The 16,482-nt window shown below is 40.0% G+C and overlaps 1 protein-coding gene across 2 annotated transcripts in view; it reads left to right on the forward strand.

Moving 5' to 3' along the window:
* EXOC6 (exocyst complex component 6) overlaps positions 1 to 16,482 on the forward strand; it is a 150,216-nt gene that overhangs the window by 43,236 nt on the left and 90,498 nt on the right. For both annotated transcript variants that reach the window (XM_081104336.1, XM_081104337.1), the window contains exons 6-11: positions 3,360 to 3,564; positions 8,851 to 9,003; positions 13,463 to 13,531; positions 13,618 to 13,701; positions 15,476 to 15,522; positions 15,641 to 15,761. In XM_081104336.1, coding sequence (XP_080960462.1) covers positions 3,360 to 3,564; positions 8,851 to 9,003; positions 13,463 to 13,531; positions 13,618 to 13,701; positions 15,476 to 15,522; positions 15,641 to 15,761 — 679 coding nt within the window. The remainder of the gene's footprint in view (positions 1 to 3,359; positions 3,565 to 8,850; positions 9,004 to 13,462; positions 13,532 to 13,617; positions 13,702 to 15,475; positions 15,523 to 15,640; positions 15,762 to 16,482) is intronic.

Genomic DNA, 16,482 nt, shown 5'->3' on the forward strand with positions numbered 1-16,482 from the left:
ATCTAATAAAAGAGAAACATGGTAATTAGCGTACGACCGCTACCCTTCCCATTGGCTAATCAGGGTGATATGCAAATTAACTGCCAGCCAAGATGGCGGCCGGCAGCCAGGCAGCTTGAAACTAACATGAGGCTTGCTTGCTTCAGTGACGGAGGACTCCAGTGTTCCCCGCCTGCCTTGCCGGCCTCTGAGCCTGCAGTTTCAAACATTGTCACAAATATAGAAGCTAAACAAAACCCCAGAAACCTGCTTTCAGCGAGCTGGGATCTCAGAGCTGGAGTTATACATTGTTTCGATTATAGAACCGAAACAAACCAGATACCTGCTTTCAGGAGCAGAGGCCTAAGAGCTGGAGCCTCAGAGCTAAAGCTGGCCCAGAATAAAAAAAAAAGAAAAAAAGGAGCAGTTGGGAGCTTCCGTCACCCACCAGCCTGAAAACAGCCCGCAGCCCCTCACCCAGACTGGCCAGGCACCCCAGTGGGGACCCCCACCCTGATCCAGGACACCTTTCAGGGCAAACCAGGCGGCCCCCACACATGCACCAGGCCTCTATCCTATATAGTAAAAGGGTAATATGCCTCCCAGCACCGGGAACAGTGGAGCTGCGAGGCCTCCCGGCACCGGAATCAACGTGACAGGGGGCAGCGCCCAAACCCCCTGATCGCCCTGCGACTCTGTGTGTGGCAGGGGGTGGGGCCACAACCTCCCTATCGGCCCTGCTCTGTTCGTGACAGGGGAAGGCGCCCCAACCTCCTGATCAGCCCTGCTCTGTGCCTGATAGTGGGGAGCTCCCCAACCCCCTGATCACCCTGCGGCTCTGTGTGTGACAGGGTGTGGCGCCCCAACGCCCCCTCCCCTCCCCCCCACGGGCCCTGCTCTGTGTGTCACGGGGTAGAGCCATAACCTCCCCATCGGCCCTGCCCTGAGTGTGACGGTGCGGCACCCCAACCCCCTGATCCACCCTGCTCTGTGTGTGACAGGGGGCGGTGCCCCAACTCCCCTATCGGCCCTACTCTGTGAGTGACGGAGGGAGCTCCCCAACCCCCTGATCTGCCCTGCTCTGTGCATGACAGGGGGGAGCTCCCCAACCCCCTGCTCTGTGAGTGACAGGGTATGGAGCCCCAACCCCCCTGATGGGCCCTGCTCTGTGCGTGACAGGGGAGAGCTCCCCAACCCCCTGATGGGCCCTGCTCTGTGCGTGACAGGGTAAGGAGCCCCAACCCCCCTCATGGGCCCTGCTCTGTGAGTGACAGGGGGCAGCGCCCCAACCCCCTGATTGGTCCTGCTCTGTGCGTGACGGGGTGGCGCCGAAACCTCCCCATCGACCCTGCCTTGAGTGTGACAGGGGGCGGTGCCCCAACCCCCCAATCAGCCCTACCCTGAGTGTGACTGAAGGTGGCATCGCAACCTCCCGATCGCCCTGCTCTGTGCATGACAGAGGGCGGCGCCCCAACTCCCCAATTGGCCCTGTTCTGAGCCCGACCAGGGGCTGCACCTAGGGATTGGGCCTGCCCTCTGCCACCCGGGAGCAGGCCTAAGCCAGCAGGTCGTTATCTCCCAAGGGGTCCCAGACTGCGAGAGGGCACAGGCCGGGCTGAGGGACCCCCCTTCCCCCCCTAGTGTACAAATTTTTGTGCACCAGGCCTCTAGTATATACATAAAAGCCTAAGTGACTGTTTTGACCGGATGACCTTTTGGTAGCTATGATATGCACTGACCACCAGGGGGCAGACACTCAACGCAGGAGCTGCCCCTGGTGGTCAGTGCCCTCCCACAGCCAACCTCCCGCGGCCAGCCAGCCTCCTGCGGTCCCTCCCTCCGGCCGGCCCCAATCGGGACTGGGCGAGATGGCCCCAATCGGCCCTGATCGCTGACCAGGCCAAGGGACCCCACCCATGCATGAATTCGTGCACTGGGCCTCTAATATATATGTATTTGTTTGGTTTCTTTGTTGTTGTTGTTAATCCTCAACCAAGGATGTATTTCCATTGATTTTTAGGGAGAGTGGAAGAGAGAGGGAAAGACAGGGAGAAACATCAATGTGAGAGAAACACATTGTTTGGTTGCCTCCTGCACAATGGTTGCCTCCTGTGTAAGCCTTGACCAGGGCCCAGGCTCGGGAGGAGCTTGCAACTAAGGTACATGCCCTTGACTGGAATTGAACCTTGGATCCTTTGGTCCGCAGACCGACACTCTGTTCACTGAGGCAAACGGCTAGGGCCAAATATATATATATATACACACACACATACATATATATATTTAAGTAATATTATTTATATTATAACAATTCTAGTGATTTTAAATTACTACAATAAAATTTAGGTGTAATTTTTAAATTAGTGGTACAATTTTGTGACAATTTGCAAAATATACTCTACCTTTGAGAATATATAAGCTAAAAAAACCAATAAATATCTTTAAGTAGCTTTTCAACCTTCTTTTTTTAGTTTGCATATATATTACTTTCTGGTTTATTTTTCGATAGTGCCTTTTCTCATTTTAATATCTAAATCACTGGAAAGGCATAGAATATTAATTAATTAATTTAGAAATCCTCTACCTACTCTTAAATGGATTTTGGTGGTGAATATTATTGCAGGATATTGACAATTTTGGAAAGTTTGAGTCCTATTATTAATTTTAGTATCTTGACCAAATTATATATCCTTTTTCTGTGTTTCAGTTTTCTCATCTAATAGTAATAATCTGCCGTAGATATCTGTCTTATAGAAGTCTAGAGAAAATTGATGTATATGAAATTATATATTAGTTTTTCTAGGGCATAATCTATACTTTACTAATTGCTGTATATCCAGCATGCCACCAGTGCCTACTAAGTAATAGGCATTCAGTATTTGTTGAAATGGAAAAAAAAAAATCACTCTGCCAGTGGTTTTTTATTTTTTTTTTTGTGACACAATATTATTTCTAATTGTCTTAGACAGTTACTTTTTTTAAAATTCCTTAAAATATATTTTACTTTAAATTAAATCTGTGCTTTGTATTTTTGGATGGTGATGGTGTGTTGATGGGAGAGATATTAATGAAATCACCTATCAACTAAATATTCTAATTTAAAAATTTATAATTATTATACATTTAGATATAGTGATGACTATAATGCTTGTGATGTTATATAATTTGGATGAAGTGAAATGAAGTTGTATGTTAGTGTATAAGCCATGAATTTTCAGCTTGTAGCTTATTCTTATGATTTATAGTTTGTGCTTCTTAGTAAATAAAAATAAATGTTTGTTTTACTTATACCTGACTTTTTTGATGGGAGTGTTAGATTGATTATTTGTAAAATTAATGTAATAAGAACTTTATAGAGTTTTCTTTTTAACTTCTCACAGGTATTACTCTGCTCTAAAAACTATGGAACAATTAGAGAATGTTTATTTTCCCCGGGTTAGTCAATACCGGTTTTGTCAGCTAATGATAGAAAATCTTCCTAAACTCCGTGAGGATATTAAAGAAATCTCTATGTCTGATCTCAAAGACTTTTTGGAAAGCATTCGAAAACATTCTAATAAAATAGGTGAAGCAGCAATGAAACAGGTGAGGTTAAATTTTTTTAAAATTTAATTATTTAATAATCTAGGTTATAGAATATATTCAAAGTTTACTTTCTTTACGTCCATGAAATGCTTATTTTTGTTTAGTTGTACCCTTTTGTCATTTTTCCTGGTTCCTGTTTAGAATGGATTCACTAGAGTCTTTTGAATTGTGGTTATTCCTTATTTAACTTGACGTACTATCTGATTCCTTAGCAGTGTTCTCCATCTATGTGGTGTTACATTAACTTTTGCCACCAGTCAAATTTGGTATAAAATTAGCTGAAAAGTGGCAGCCTTTTTATGTTAAGGTTCTAAATTGCTCTCTCTTTAAAACAAATTGAAAGTATTATCTGGAATAAACTCCTACAGCTCAATAATAAAAAGACAAGCAATGGGAAAAGATTTGGCAGTTATAAAGTTAATGTACCTACCTTTGAGTCAGCATTTCCTCTCCTAGTTATTTACCAATGAGAAATGAAAACATGTTCTCATGATGCTCATAGTATCTTTATTTACAGTTGGCTAAAAACTGGCAACAACCTAAGGAGAATGGATAAACAAATTGTGCTATACTCATAAAATGGAATATTACTTAGCAATGAAAAAGAATGCATTACTGACATGTGTGACAGTATATATAAATTTCCCAGCCATTATGCTTCTGTACAGCAAAGGAAACAATTATCAGAATGAAAAGGCCATCTACAGAATGGAAGAAAATGTTTGCAACCTATATATTTCATTAGGGATTAATCTCCAAAATATGTAAGGAACTCTTACAACTCAAGAGTAAAGAATCTAATCATCTGATTTTAAAAATGGCCTAAGGACTTGAATAGACTATTTTTTAAATCCTCATCTGAGGATATTTTCCCACTGATTTTTAGACAGAGTGGAAGGGAGGGAAGAGGAATGGAGGGAGGGAAGGAGGGAGGGAGGAAGAGAGAGAGAGATAGAAAGTCATCAACATGAGAGAGACACATTGATTGGTTGCTTCCTGCTTGCATCTCAACCAGGGCCAGGGATCAAATCTGTAGCTGAGGTGTATACTCTTGACGGGAAATCAATAACCATGAAACTTTGGTCCTTGGGCTGACAGTCTAACTACTGAGACAAACTGGCCAGGGCAATTGACATGTTTTTTTTAAAGTAGACATACAAATGGCCAACAGGTATATGAGAACATGTCAGCATCACTAACCTCAGGGAAATGCAAAATAAAATCACAATGGGATGTCACCTCACACCTGTCAGGATGGGAGAGAGAGAGAGAGAGAGAGAGAGAGAGAGAGAGAGAGAGAGAGAGAGAGAAAACAAGTGTTGGAAAGAATGTGGAGAAATTGGCAAGAGATACAAGATGGCGGTGGAGTAAGTGGAAGCTACACTCACCTCTTCCCAAGACCAAACTGAAATTACAGCTAAAAATATAGAACAATCAACTTGAATAACCAATCGAAGAATAGCTGAACAGAAATCTTATAGTCAAGGATTTATAGAAGAAGCCACAGCAGACTGGTAGGAAGGGCAGGGAGATGAAAAGGGCTAGCTCCCCAGGGCAGTAGATGAGATCTTGGTGGGATATCTCAGCTGCAAAGGTTCTCCCTTAGGAGCGTGGGGTCTCAACCCCATGTTGGGCTCTCCAGCCCAGAGCACCAGAGCCATGAAGAGGTGACCACATAACATCTGGCTGTGAAAATCAGTGATTATGTATGCCAGGGAGAGATGGGAGTCTGCTAGAGACATAGGCACCCTCTTCAAGAGTCAGTGCGCAAAAACTCTTTTGTAGCCATTCACCCTGAGCTCTGGCAGAGGGGAAGCTGGAGAAGACTAGAGTCACATGAGAAGAGACTGGGGTTTATGGCTCTGGGGAGAGAGCAGAAGGGACAGCTGCCAGGATCCTTGTGCTGAGTCACTCTCCCACACCCCAGATATCATTTTTCTTGGGTGGAACACATCCTCATAGCAATAAACTGACTTCTGAGCAGCAGCCACGAACAGCCCGCCCCCATCCGAGGAGCAGCAGCCTTGCGAGCAGCCGGCCCCTCTCCAAGGAGCAACAGCTGCATGCAGCCCATCCCCGTATGAGAAGCAGCAGCCTCACCAGCAGCCCGCCCCTGTATGAGGAGCAGAAGCCACGCGCAGCCTGCCCCCGTCCAAGGAGCAGCAGCTTCATGAACTGCCTGCCCTGTCCAAGGAGCAGCAGCTGTGCACAGACAGCTGCGCACGGACAGCTGCGCAGAGCCTGCTCCTGTCTGAGGAGCAGCAGCCTTGTGAGCAGCCTGCCCCAATCCGAGGAGCAGAAGCTGTGAGAGCAGCCTGCCTCGCCAGCCAGAGGAGCCATCACTGCTGTGAGCAGTGCCCACCAGAGGAGCCGCCACCAATTGAGGAGCAGCTTCTGCCATGACTACCCAAGGAGCAGCCGCCGCCCAGGGAGCCGCTGCCACCCGAGGATCAGCCCCTGTACGACTCGACACCTAGATCCTTCAGTGAGAGCAAAAATGGGAAGGCAAAGAAACCCAAAAGGAAAGAAAAGGAGGAAGCACCAGAAAAGGAGCTAAGTGAAATGGAGGCATGCAATATATCAGAAAAAGAATTCAGACTAAGGGTCATACATTTCATCAACTGGATGTATGAAAAAAAATCAAAAACTTATGTAAGATTCAAGAAGAGATAAAGAGTGATATAGCTGCAATAAAAAACACTATGGGAAGTTTCAAAAGTAGGCTAGGAGAAGCAGAGGACCGAATTAGCAAATTAGAAGATAGGGAAGCAAAACACACCCAAACTGAATTGCAATTGGAGAAAAAAATTTAAAAAACAGGAGGAGAGCCTAAGGGAGCTTTGGGACAACATGAAACAAAGCAACATATGAATAATAAGGGTGCAAGAATTACAGGAAGAAGAACAAGGGTTAGAAAACCTATTTGATGAAATAATGTCAGAAAATTCCCTGATGTTGGTAAGAAAAAAGTTACATAAGCACGGAGAGTCCCAAACAAGATGAGCCTGAAAAGACCCACACCAAGACATGTCATAATTATGATGGCAAATGTTCAGGACAAAGAGAGAATCTTAAAGGCTGCAAGAGAGAGACAGAAAATTATGTACAAGGGATCTCCCATTAGATTATCAAATGATTTCTCAACAGAAACACATCAGCCAAAAAGGAATGGAAGGAAGTTTACAAAGTGATGCAAAGCAAGGGACTGAATCCAAGAGGCTATCATTCAAAATTGAAGGGGAAATAAGGAGCTTCATAGACAAAAAGAGGCTAAAGAAGTTTATCACCACCAAGCCAGCAATGCAAGAAATGCTAAAGGGACTGGTGTAAAAAGAAGAAATAAAAAGGGAAGAAAGAACACAGGCACAAAATAAAAATGGCTACAAACAGGTACCTGTCAATAATAACTTTAAACATAAGTGGACTAAATGCTCCAATCAAAAGATATCAAGTGGCTGAATGGCTAAGAAAACATGACCCATGTATGTGCTGTCTACAAGAGACCCACCTCAGAACAAGGAAATCACACAGACTGAAAGTGAAGGGATGGAAAAGTATCTTCCAGGCAAATAGAAATGAAAAAAAAAAAAAAAAAAAAAAAAAAGGCTGGGGTAGCAATACTCATATTTGACAAAATAGACCTCAAAGTGAAGGCCATAACAAGAGATAAGGAAGGCCACATCATAATACTAAAGGGATCAATACAACAAGAGGTTATAATCCTGGTAAACGTATATGCACCCAATGCAGGAGCACCCAAATACTTAAAAATTCTGGAAGATATCAATACAGTCATAGTAGGGGACATTAATACACCACTGACATCACTGGATAAATCCTCTAGAAAAAAAATCAGCAAAGATACAGCAATTCTTAATGACTCACTAGATCAGATGGACTTAATTGACATCTTCAGAACATTGCACCCCAAAGCCATGGAATATACGTTCTCAAGTGCACATGGGACATTTTTATTTTTTTAAAAAATATATTTTTATTGATTTTAGAGAGGAAGGGAGAGGGAGAGAGAGAGAGAAATATCAATAAGAGAGAATCACTGATTGGCTGCCTCCTGCATGCCCCCCACTGAGGATCGAGCCCACAACCCAGGCATGTGTCCTTGACCGGAATCGAACCCGGGACCCTTCAGTCTGCAGGCCGATGCTCTATCCACTGAGCAAAACCAGCCAGGGCAGGGACATTTTTAAAGATAGACCACATATTGGGTCACAGGCAAAGTCTCTCCAAATTCAAGAAGATTGAAATCATATAAAGCATCTTCTCAGACCTCAATGGCATAATATTAGAAAGAAACTACAGTAAAAACAATAAAAAAAATTCAAACACTTGGAAGCTGAATAGCATGCTATTAAACAATGATTGGGTTACCAAAGAGATCAAAGAAGAACTCTGTGCCTTAGTATCTCCAGAGGCTCCACTGAAGTGAGTGAGCCTAATAGGCGGCTGGTAGGTGGAGGCAGAGCTGGGTGCTCTAGGAATGACCGACTCTTTTGTGGTTTATGTGGGCCCTCCTGTTGTAATTGAGTGTTGATTGCTATTGGCCCGTTCGTTCAGGCTGGCTAACTATAAGGATCAATCCCAACCACATAGTAGTTGCCAGATGAATGGTTTAAGAAATTGTGGTATATACATACAAGGGAATACTACACCCAGTCTATAAAAAGGAAAATAATCTAAAATAGTCAAATTCATAGAATTGAAGAGTGGGATGGTGGTTACCAGGGGCTGGAAGGAGCGGGAAAGAGGTGTTACTAATCAACAGGTATAATGTTTCAGTTAAGCAAGATGGATAAACTTTAGAGGTCTGCTGTACAACATTGTACTTATAGTTAAAAATAATGTATTAATATATTAACATAATGTTAATATTAATATATTGAAATAATATAATAATCTATGTACACTTAAAATTTATGGTAGATTTCATCTTAAGTATGCTTACCACAATAAAATACAATTTTTTAAAAAGTAAGTAGAAAGAAATAATAAAGGTAAGAATAGAAATCAATATAATAAAAAACAAAACACTCTAGGGAGAATCAACAGAGTTAAAAGTTGGGTCTTAATCTTTTAAAATAAAATTATAAACCCTTGCAAGACTGTTCAAAAAAGAGGAGAAAGGCCACATATCATAAATTAAAAATGGGATATTACTCCACATCCTATACCTGCAGACAAAAATATAGGAAAATATGAATGAATTCTTGAACCAATTTTGACCATAATAAATTTTGAAATAATCTGAATTTTTCTTTTTCCCAATAGGCACAACAGCAGAAAACCTTCAGTGTTGCTTTGCAGAAGCAAAATAATGTAAAATTTGGGAGGCACATGTATATAAATGATAGAATTACAGAAGAAAGGAATGAAATTGTGTTGAAACATACATTTGAGGAAGAGGATGAGAATGAAGAGGAGGTGACTAGAGTTACTTTATCTCTGTCTTCTTTCTTTTCTTTCCTTTTTTGTTTTCTTTCATTTTTCTTTTTTTCTTTATTGATTAAGGAATTACATATGTGTCCTTATTCCCCCATTGCCCCCTCCCCCCCTCCCTCCACTCATGCCCTCACCCCCCTGGTGTCTGTGTCCATTGGTTAGGCATAAGTCTAATATAAATGCATGCATATAAATCCTTTGGTTGATGTCTCCCCTTTACCCCCACCCTCCCCTACCTTCCCTCTGAGGTTTGACAGTCTGATCGATGCTTCTCTGTCTCTGGATTTGTTTTTGTTCATCAGTTTATGTTGTTCATTATATTCCACAAATGAGTGAGATCATGTGATATTTATCTTTCTCTGACTGACTTATTTCGCTTAGCATAATGCTCTCCAGTTCCATCTATGCTGTTGCAAGTGGTAAGAATTCCTTCTTTTTTTACTGCAGTGTAGTATTCCACTGTGTAGATGTACCACAGTTTTTTAATCCACTCATCTGCTGATGGGCACTTAGGCTGTTTCCAAATCTTAGCTATGGTAAATTGTGCTGCAATGAACATAGGGGTGCATGTGTCCTTTCTGATTGGTGTTTCTAGTTTCTTGGGATATATTCCTAGAAGTGGTATCACTGGATCAAATGGGAGTTCCATTTTTAGTTTTTTGAGGAAACTCCATACTGTTCTCCACAGTAGCTGCACCAGTCTGCATTCCCACCAGCAGTGCATGAGGGTTCCTTTTTCTCCGCATCCTCGCCAGCACTTGTCATTTGTTGATTTGTTGATGACAGCCATCTGACAGGTGTGAGATGGTACCGCATTGTTATTTTGATTTGCATCTCTTGGATGATTAGTGACTTTGAGCATGTTTTCGTATTGTCTCTTGGCCTTCCTTATGTTCTCTTTTGAAAAGTATCTATTTAGGTCCGTTGCCCATTTTTTGATTGGGTTGTTTATCTTCCTTTTGTTAAGTTGTATGAGGTCCCTGTAAATGTTGGAGATTAAACGCTTATTGGTGATAACATTGGCAAATATGTTCTCCCATGCAGTGGGCTTTTTTGTTGTTTTGTTGGTGGTTTCTTCTGCTGTGCAGAAGCTTTTTATTTTGATGTAGTCCCATTTGTTTATTTTCTCTTTAGTTTCCACTGCTCTAGGAGCTGTATCGGTGAAGATATTGCTTCGGCATATGTCTGAGATTTTGCTGCCTGTGGATTCATCTAATATTTTTATATTTTCTTTCTTTGTATGAATTTTTTTCTTTTAAATTAATTCTTTTCTTTTAATGTATGACTGTGATTCTTATTCTTACCATGTGCAAATTAAATTTAAGTAGACTAGTTAGTGATAGTAGGACAATAGAATGATCTGAAGTATTAGATTGCATAATAAACACGAAATATTGTAGTTTATACTTGTAAATCAGAAATAGTTCAACTTAGTTGTTCTGCCACAATTAGCAGCAAAAGTGTAAATCTAATTTTTTGAAGTGATCGGTTATATTTTAATTATCTTTTTTTAAAAAAAATATATTTCTTTATCTGTGGTAAGCATTTAATTTCATGATAGCTTGACCTTAAAATTCAGACTAATTCTGGATAGCCTTCCTTTAAAAAAAATTGGTGCTGAGATACTATAAAATAATTTTAATATGATTAAAGTTTTTATTTCTTTTTTAAAGTTTTTTGTTTCTTGAAAAATTTTAATAAATTTAGAAACCTTGAAATTATTATTTTAAAAGATTACTTATTTAGAGAGAGAGAGAGAGAGAGAGAGAGAGAGAGAGAGAATGATAGAAACAAATACAAGTAATAATAAAATACATCTGTAAAAACAGGGAAACAACCAAGTTTTTCTTACAGTATGGATTTAGTAGTAGGGCATGATGGTAATACTCTCAGCAGTTAAAGATACAAAACATCCCTGGCCGGAGAGGGAGAAGGAGAGAGAGAGAAAGAGAAACACCAATCGAACCTGTGACCCTTCGGTGCTCAGGTGGATACTCTAAACCAGTGGTCGGGAAACTCATTAGTCAACAGAGCCAAATATCAACAGTACAACGATTGAAATTTCTTTTGAGAGCCAAAATTTTTAAACTTAAACTGTATAGGTAGGTACATTGTTATTAACTTAATTAGGGTACTCCTAAGGCTTAGGAAGAGCCACACTCAAGGGGCCAAAAAGCCGCATGTGGCTAGCGAGCCGCAGTTTGCCCACCACTGCTCTAAACAATGAGCAACACCAGCCAGGGATGTTTTGTATCTTTAACTGCTGAGAGTATTACCATCATGCCCTACTACTAAATCCATACTGTAAGAAAAACTTGGTTGTTTCCCTGTTTTTACTGATGTATTTTATTATTACTTGTATTTGTTTCTATCATTTTCCCTAATAAGTAACTTTATAATAAAAAATAAATCTACTCTGGGGACTATAAAAAATAAATCTACTCTGGGGACTCATGAGCATAGAAGTATGTTTCTTTAAAAATAATTTAGCCTGGCTGGCGTGGCTCAGTGATTGAGCGTTGACCTCTGAACCAGGAGGTCACTGTTCAATTCCCCGTCAGGGCACATGTCCAGGTTGTGGGCTTGATCCCCAGTGGGGGGCGTGCAGGAGGCAGCCGATCCATGATTCTCTCTCATCATGGATGTTCCTCTCTCTCTCCTTTCCTCTCTGAGATCAATAAAAATATGTATTTAAAAAATAAAAAAAAATTTATATCTCAAGTTTGAGTAACTTTATACTACTCTATTTCATCTCTTCTGAGGCGCAACTTCTCAGAGTTGGGATACATCTTAAATTGATATAGTTTCAAGTGCTAGTGTTTTTTTTTCTTTCTTAGTGTTTTATAAAATAGTAATGATTATGTCTTCAATTTGATGAAATAGTAGATCATACGACTTAGCTGCATAAGAGTAGGAACTTGGTCTATAGTTATACCATAAATCCAATGCAAGAAATGCTAAAGGGACTGGTGTAAAAAGAAGAAATAAAAAGGGAAAAAAGAACACAGGCACAAAAAATAAAAATGGCAATAATGATGTAGCCTCTTATCTGTAACAGTTTTTCTGGCACCCTACCAAGTATTTGAAGACATAAGTCTCTCTCCTTTATTACCTTACTAGAGGCCCAGTGCATGGATTCATGCACTGGTGGGGTCCCTCGGCCTGGCCTGTGGGGATTGGGCTGAAACCAGCTCTCCGACATCCCCCGAGGGGTCCCGGATTGTGAGAGGGTGCAAGCCACAGCGAGGGACCTCACCAGTGCACAGTCGGGGCTAGGGAGGGACGGTGAGAGGGCTCCAGGGCATGTCCAGCCCATCTCGCCCAGTCCTGATCAGCTGGGCCCCAGCAACAAGCTAACCTATAGTTGGAGCGTCTGCCCCCTGGTGGTCAGTGCACATCATAGCGACTGGTCGAACAGTCAGACACTTAGCATGTTAGGCTTTTATCTATCTATCTATCTATCTATCTATCTATCTATCTATCTATAAAGCCTAAGTGGCTGTTATGACCAAACAACCGGAACGACTAAAATGACTGGTCGCTATGATGTGCACTGATGACCAGGGGGCAGATGCTCAACACAGGAGCTGCCCCCTGGTGGTCAGTGTGCTCCCACAGCCAACCTCCCATGGCTGGTGGCTGGCCAACCTCCCGCAGTCCCTCCCCTGGCCGGTCCCTGCCCTGGCTAAGGCTCTGGGCAGTGGGCACCATACAGTCTGGGTCCGGGAAGCCTGTAGAAGGAAAGCAACCCCAACGCTGATCGAGACAGAGTAGCAGCTCGGAGGGGCCAGAACGGGCAAGACAGCAGCCTAACTGGAAAGACATAAAGTAAGCACCACCGCCATCTTACCTCTGCCACCGCACCATGCCACTCGCCCTTCTGCCCCTATTAGCCACTTCTAGCTTGGCCCCATGCCTTTCCAGGCTCCCAACCGCTGATTGGCTAGCGCTCCTGTGGCTGAGGTAGGAGAGACTTCCTGTCTGTCTGTCAGCAACTCCGCCCAAGGGAGTGAGGTGGCCGGAGCTCCGGCAGCGAAGTAGAGCTGTATTTACACCTCAGAGCGTAGCTGGTGTTCAGGCGTTTGGGGGCACTCTGTGGGCTTTGCTTGCTGCTACCTCAGCACATCTACACAACTAGATCAGGGCCTGCCGGCCAACCTCCCGCAGTCCCTTCCTGCCCCCCATGCACGAAATCATGCATTGGGCCTCTAGTATAAGATAATCTAAAATAGCCAGTGATGATAAATATACACAGAATGAACTACTGAACAAATGCCACAAGAATGTAAAAAGGGCATTACATTGATATTCTGTTTTTTATAGGTGATAAATTGTATAACATGAAGTTAATGAATCTCCTTGCCTATCTTTAACTTTACATTATCCAAGAATGGTCTAGTAGTTCGACCTCTAATTTTTTAAAAATGGTATTTTTTTTCAGGTCTTAACTGTTCAAGAACTCGTTGATTTTTCTCCAGTTTACAGATGTTTGCACATTTATTCTGCTTTGGTAAGTATCTTTGTGTGTGTGTGTGTGTGTGTGTGTGTGTGTGTGTGTGTACACATGTTTTCATTACTCTGTTGATTTGATTTTAGGGTGATGAGGAAATATTTGAAAATTATTATCGAAAACAAAGAAAGAAACAAGCAAGACTGGTTTTGCAGCCCCAGTCAAATATGGTAAGTATATAAAATTTTTGAATCGGTCATGTTGTCACTTTTTATCTCCTTACCTGCTTTAATTTCTTCAGAGCTTGCATCGCTATTCATTTAACTATAAATATTTATTGAACACCTACTATTTCCAGTAATTGATTTGGGTGCTGATGGTACAACAGTGAGCTAAACAGATAAGTCCCTTCTCTCATGAACTTACATTCTATTGGCAAAGGTAGACAGTAAACAAATAAAATAGACAGTGAGTAAATAAAAGGATAAACAAGTAAACATATAAGCTGTTGGGAGTAATCATTAGTTTCTTACACCATGGTGGACTCTGTACCTTGATTAATTATTTTTAAAAGTATTTTTTTAAATTGATTTTTTTTTTTTTTTTTTTTTTTTTAGAGAGAGTATAGTCAGGATAAAAGTATAGTCAGGACAAAAATGTAGTGAATATGGAACTGTTCCATATATTGGTTTTGGTGATAGTTACATGACCAGATATATTTTTGAAAACTTGTAGTGCATGAAAAAGAGTGAGTTTTATTGTATATAACGTATACCTCATTAGATCTGACTATAAAACAAAGAAAACAGGAATACCTAAATGAAGGCAGAAATTGAGATTAGTGTGAGCATTTATATAAGCTTGCTGATATAATTAGGGAATAAGAAACTATAGAGAATGTCCAAAAAATGTGAAGGAAAATCAGGTAGAATACCTAGATATTAAAGATATAGTAACTAAAATTTAAAATTTTATGATAGGTTTGACAGTTGATGAATTCTCTTCAGTTGATCTGAAGAAATTATCTAGAAAGAATCACAGAGAGACAAAATGATAAAAATAGATAAGAGCAAGGGTATACAGGAAGAAGGTCTAACATATTTCTAGTTGGAGTTTCAGAAAGAGAAGATAAAACAAATGGGACAGAGGAGTATTTGAGGATATAATGGCTGAGAATTTGCCAGGACAGATGAAAAATAGAAACCTATAGGTCAAGCCTAAGGAATACCAAGTAGGTTAAATAAAAAGGATTTACTCTTAAAGACCTTACAGTGAAACTTCAGAATACCAAAGATAGAGAAAATAGAAAACCTGAAAAACATTATCAGCTGACTTGATTAATTGATGTTGACTGAATACTTTACCCAAAACAGCAGACTATGCATGGTTTTCAATTAGACTTGGAATGTTCACCAGGATAGATCATATTCTGAGCCATTAAATACATCTCAACAAATATAAAAGACTTGAAATCATACAGAATATGTCTTCTGACCACAAGATCATTATCTATATGCAAAACTATAAATAATTATAAACAATATGCAATTGTAGACCGTTGGAAAGAGTTTGACATTTATTGTGAATCAGATGAAAAGTCATTGGAAGGTTTTTAGCAGAAGATATGTGATCTCATTACTATTTGGAAGTATCATTTTTGCAGGTATCTGGAGAATAGACTAAGGATCAAGCCTGAAAACTAGGGAGACTAGTAGGAGAATGATGTAATATCCCAAGTGAGAGATGATGGTGGCTTGAATTAAATGCTGAGAGGGTGGGCAGTTCTGAAGTCATATTTACTTTTTAACTTGTTTATTGTCTGTCTTATTTTTAATGCAAGTTTCATGAGGATAAGGACTTTTTGTTATTTATCAGTGTATCCCCTGGTGCTTTAAAATGTATGCAGCATATAGTAGGCTCTCAATAAATATTTGTTAATAAATGTAGTGACTTTTTTGTTCTGGTATGTATTGGTTTAAATTGATTTTTATTTTTCATTTAAAGCATGAAACAGTTGATGGCTATAGAAGATATTTCACTCAAATTGTAGGGTATGTATCTAATATGGAAATAAATATTTTTATATTATGTTAAATGTCAGAACTAATAATTTTGTATTTGGGTTTGAATTTTTTTAACACATGTTATATCGGTAATTACTGTTTTTAGGTTCTTTGTGGTTGAAGATCATATTTTGCATGTGACCCAAGGATTAGTAACCAGGGCATACACTGATGAACTTTGGAACATGGCCCTCTCAAAGATAATTGCTGTCCTTAGAGCTCATTCAGTAAGTCAGACAATTTATGTTACTAAATTTTTAATTTACTTTGAGAACTTCTGAGACAGATATTGTCAGAAGAAAACTGTACTTCCATCATTCTGTATATATTTAGTTATTGCTCAGATTTGGAAATAGCACTGTCAGGCTTTCGTTTGGTAATATTGGGCTGTGATTTTGCAACTGACTGGGGCTTCCCAAGACATTTTTAGTCCAATATTATAGAAAACGAAGAATTAAGCTGGTCTCATTAATCTCAACTGACCTCTTCATTAGATCACTGAAAAACACCATGAATAAAGGGTTTTTAATTATCATTCCAAATTCTTTGCTTCCAAAATAAATTCCACCATTAAAACTAAAAAAACAACAACCCAAAACACAATAGAACTTGTTCTTCAATGTTCATGATTTGTTTGCAGTAATGCAATTATACGTTTCTTAAAAATATGCAATGTCAAATTTTGAACTCATTTGAATAAAGAAACTTTATGTAATGAGATATTTTTAATGAATAAAAATAAAATGATTAAGTATTTATATAATATGCTTCTTGTGGAAATAATAAATATGTTAGTATTATAAAGACTACTGAAATTAATGATTGTTCAGTGTAGTCTTTTTCTTAAGACAATTTCTGTAGTTTACCTTCAGTAAAATCTCTTCATACTTAAAATTTTATAACCTTATTTATAATTTTATTGAGAATATTGAAAACATTTTAAAAGAG

Source organism: Myotis nattereri (assembly GCF_964212035.1).
Source record: "Myotis nattereri genome assembly, chromosome: 13".
In the NCBI taxonomy this organism is placed as follows: Eukaryota; Metazoa; Chordata; class Mammalia; order Chiroptera; family Vespertilionidae; genus Myotis; species Myotis nattereri.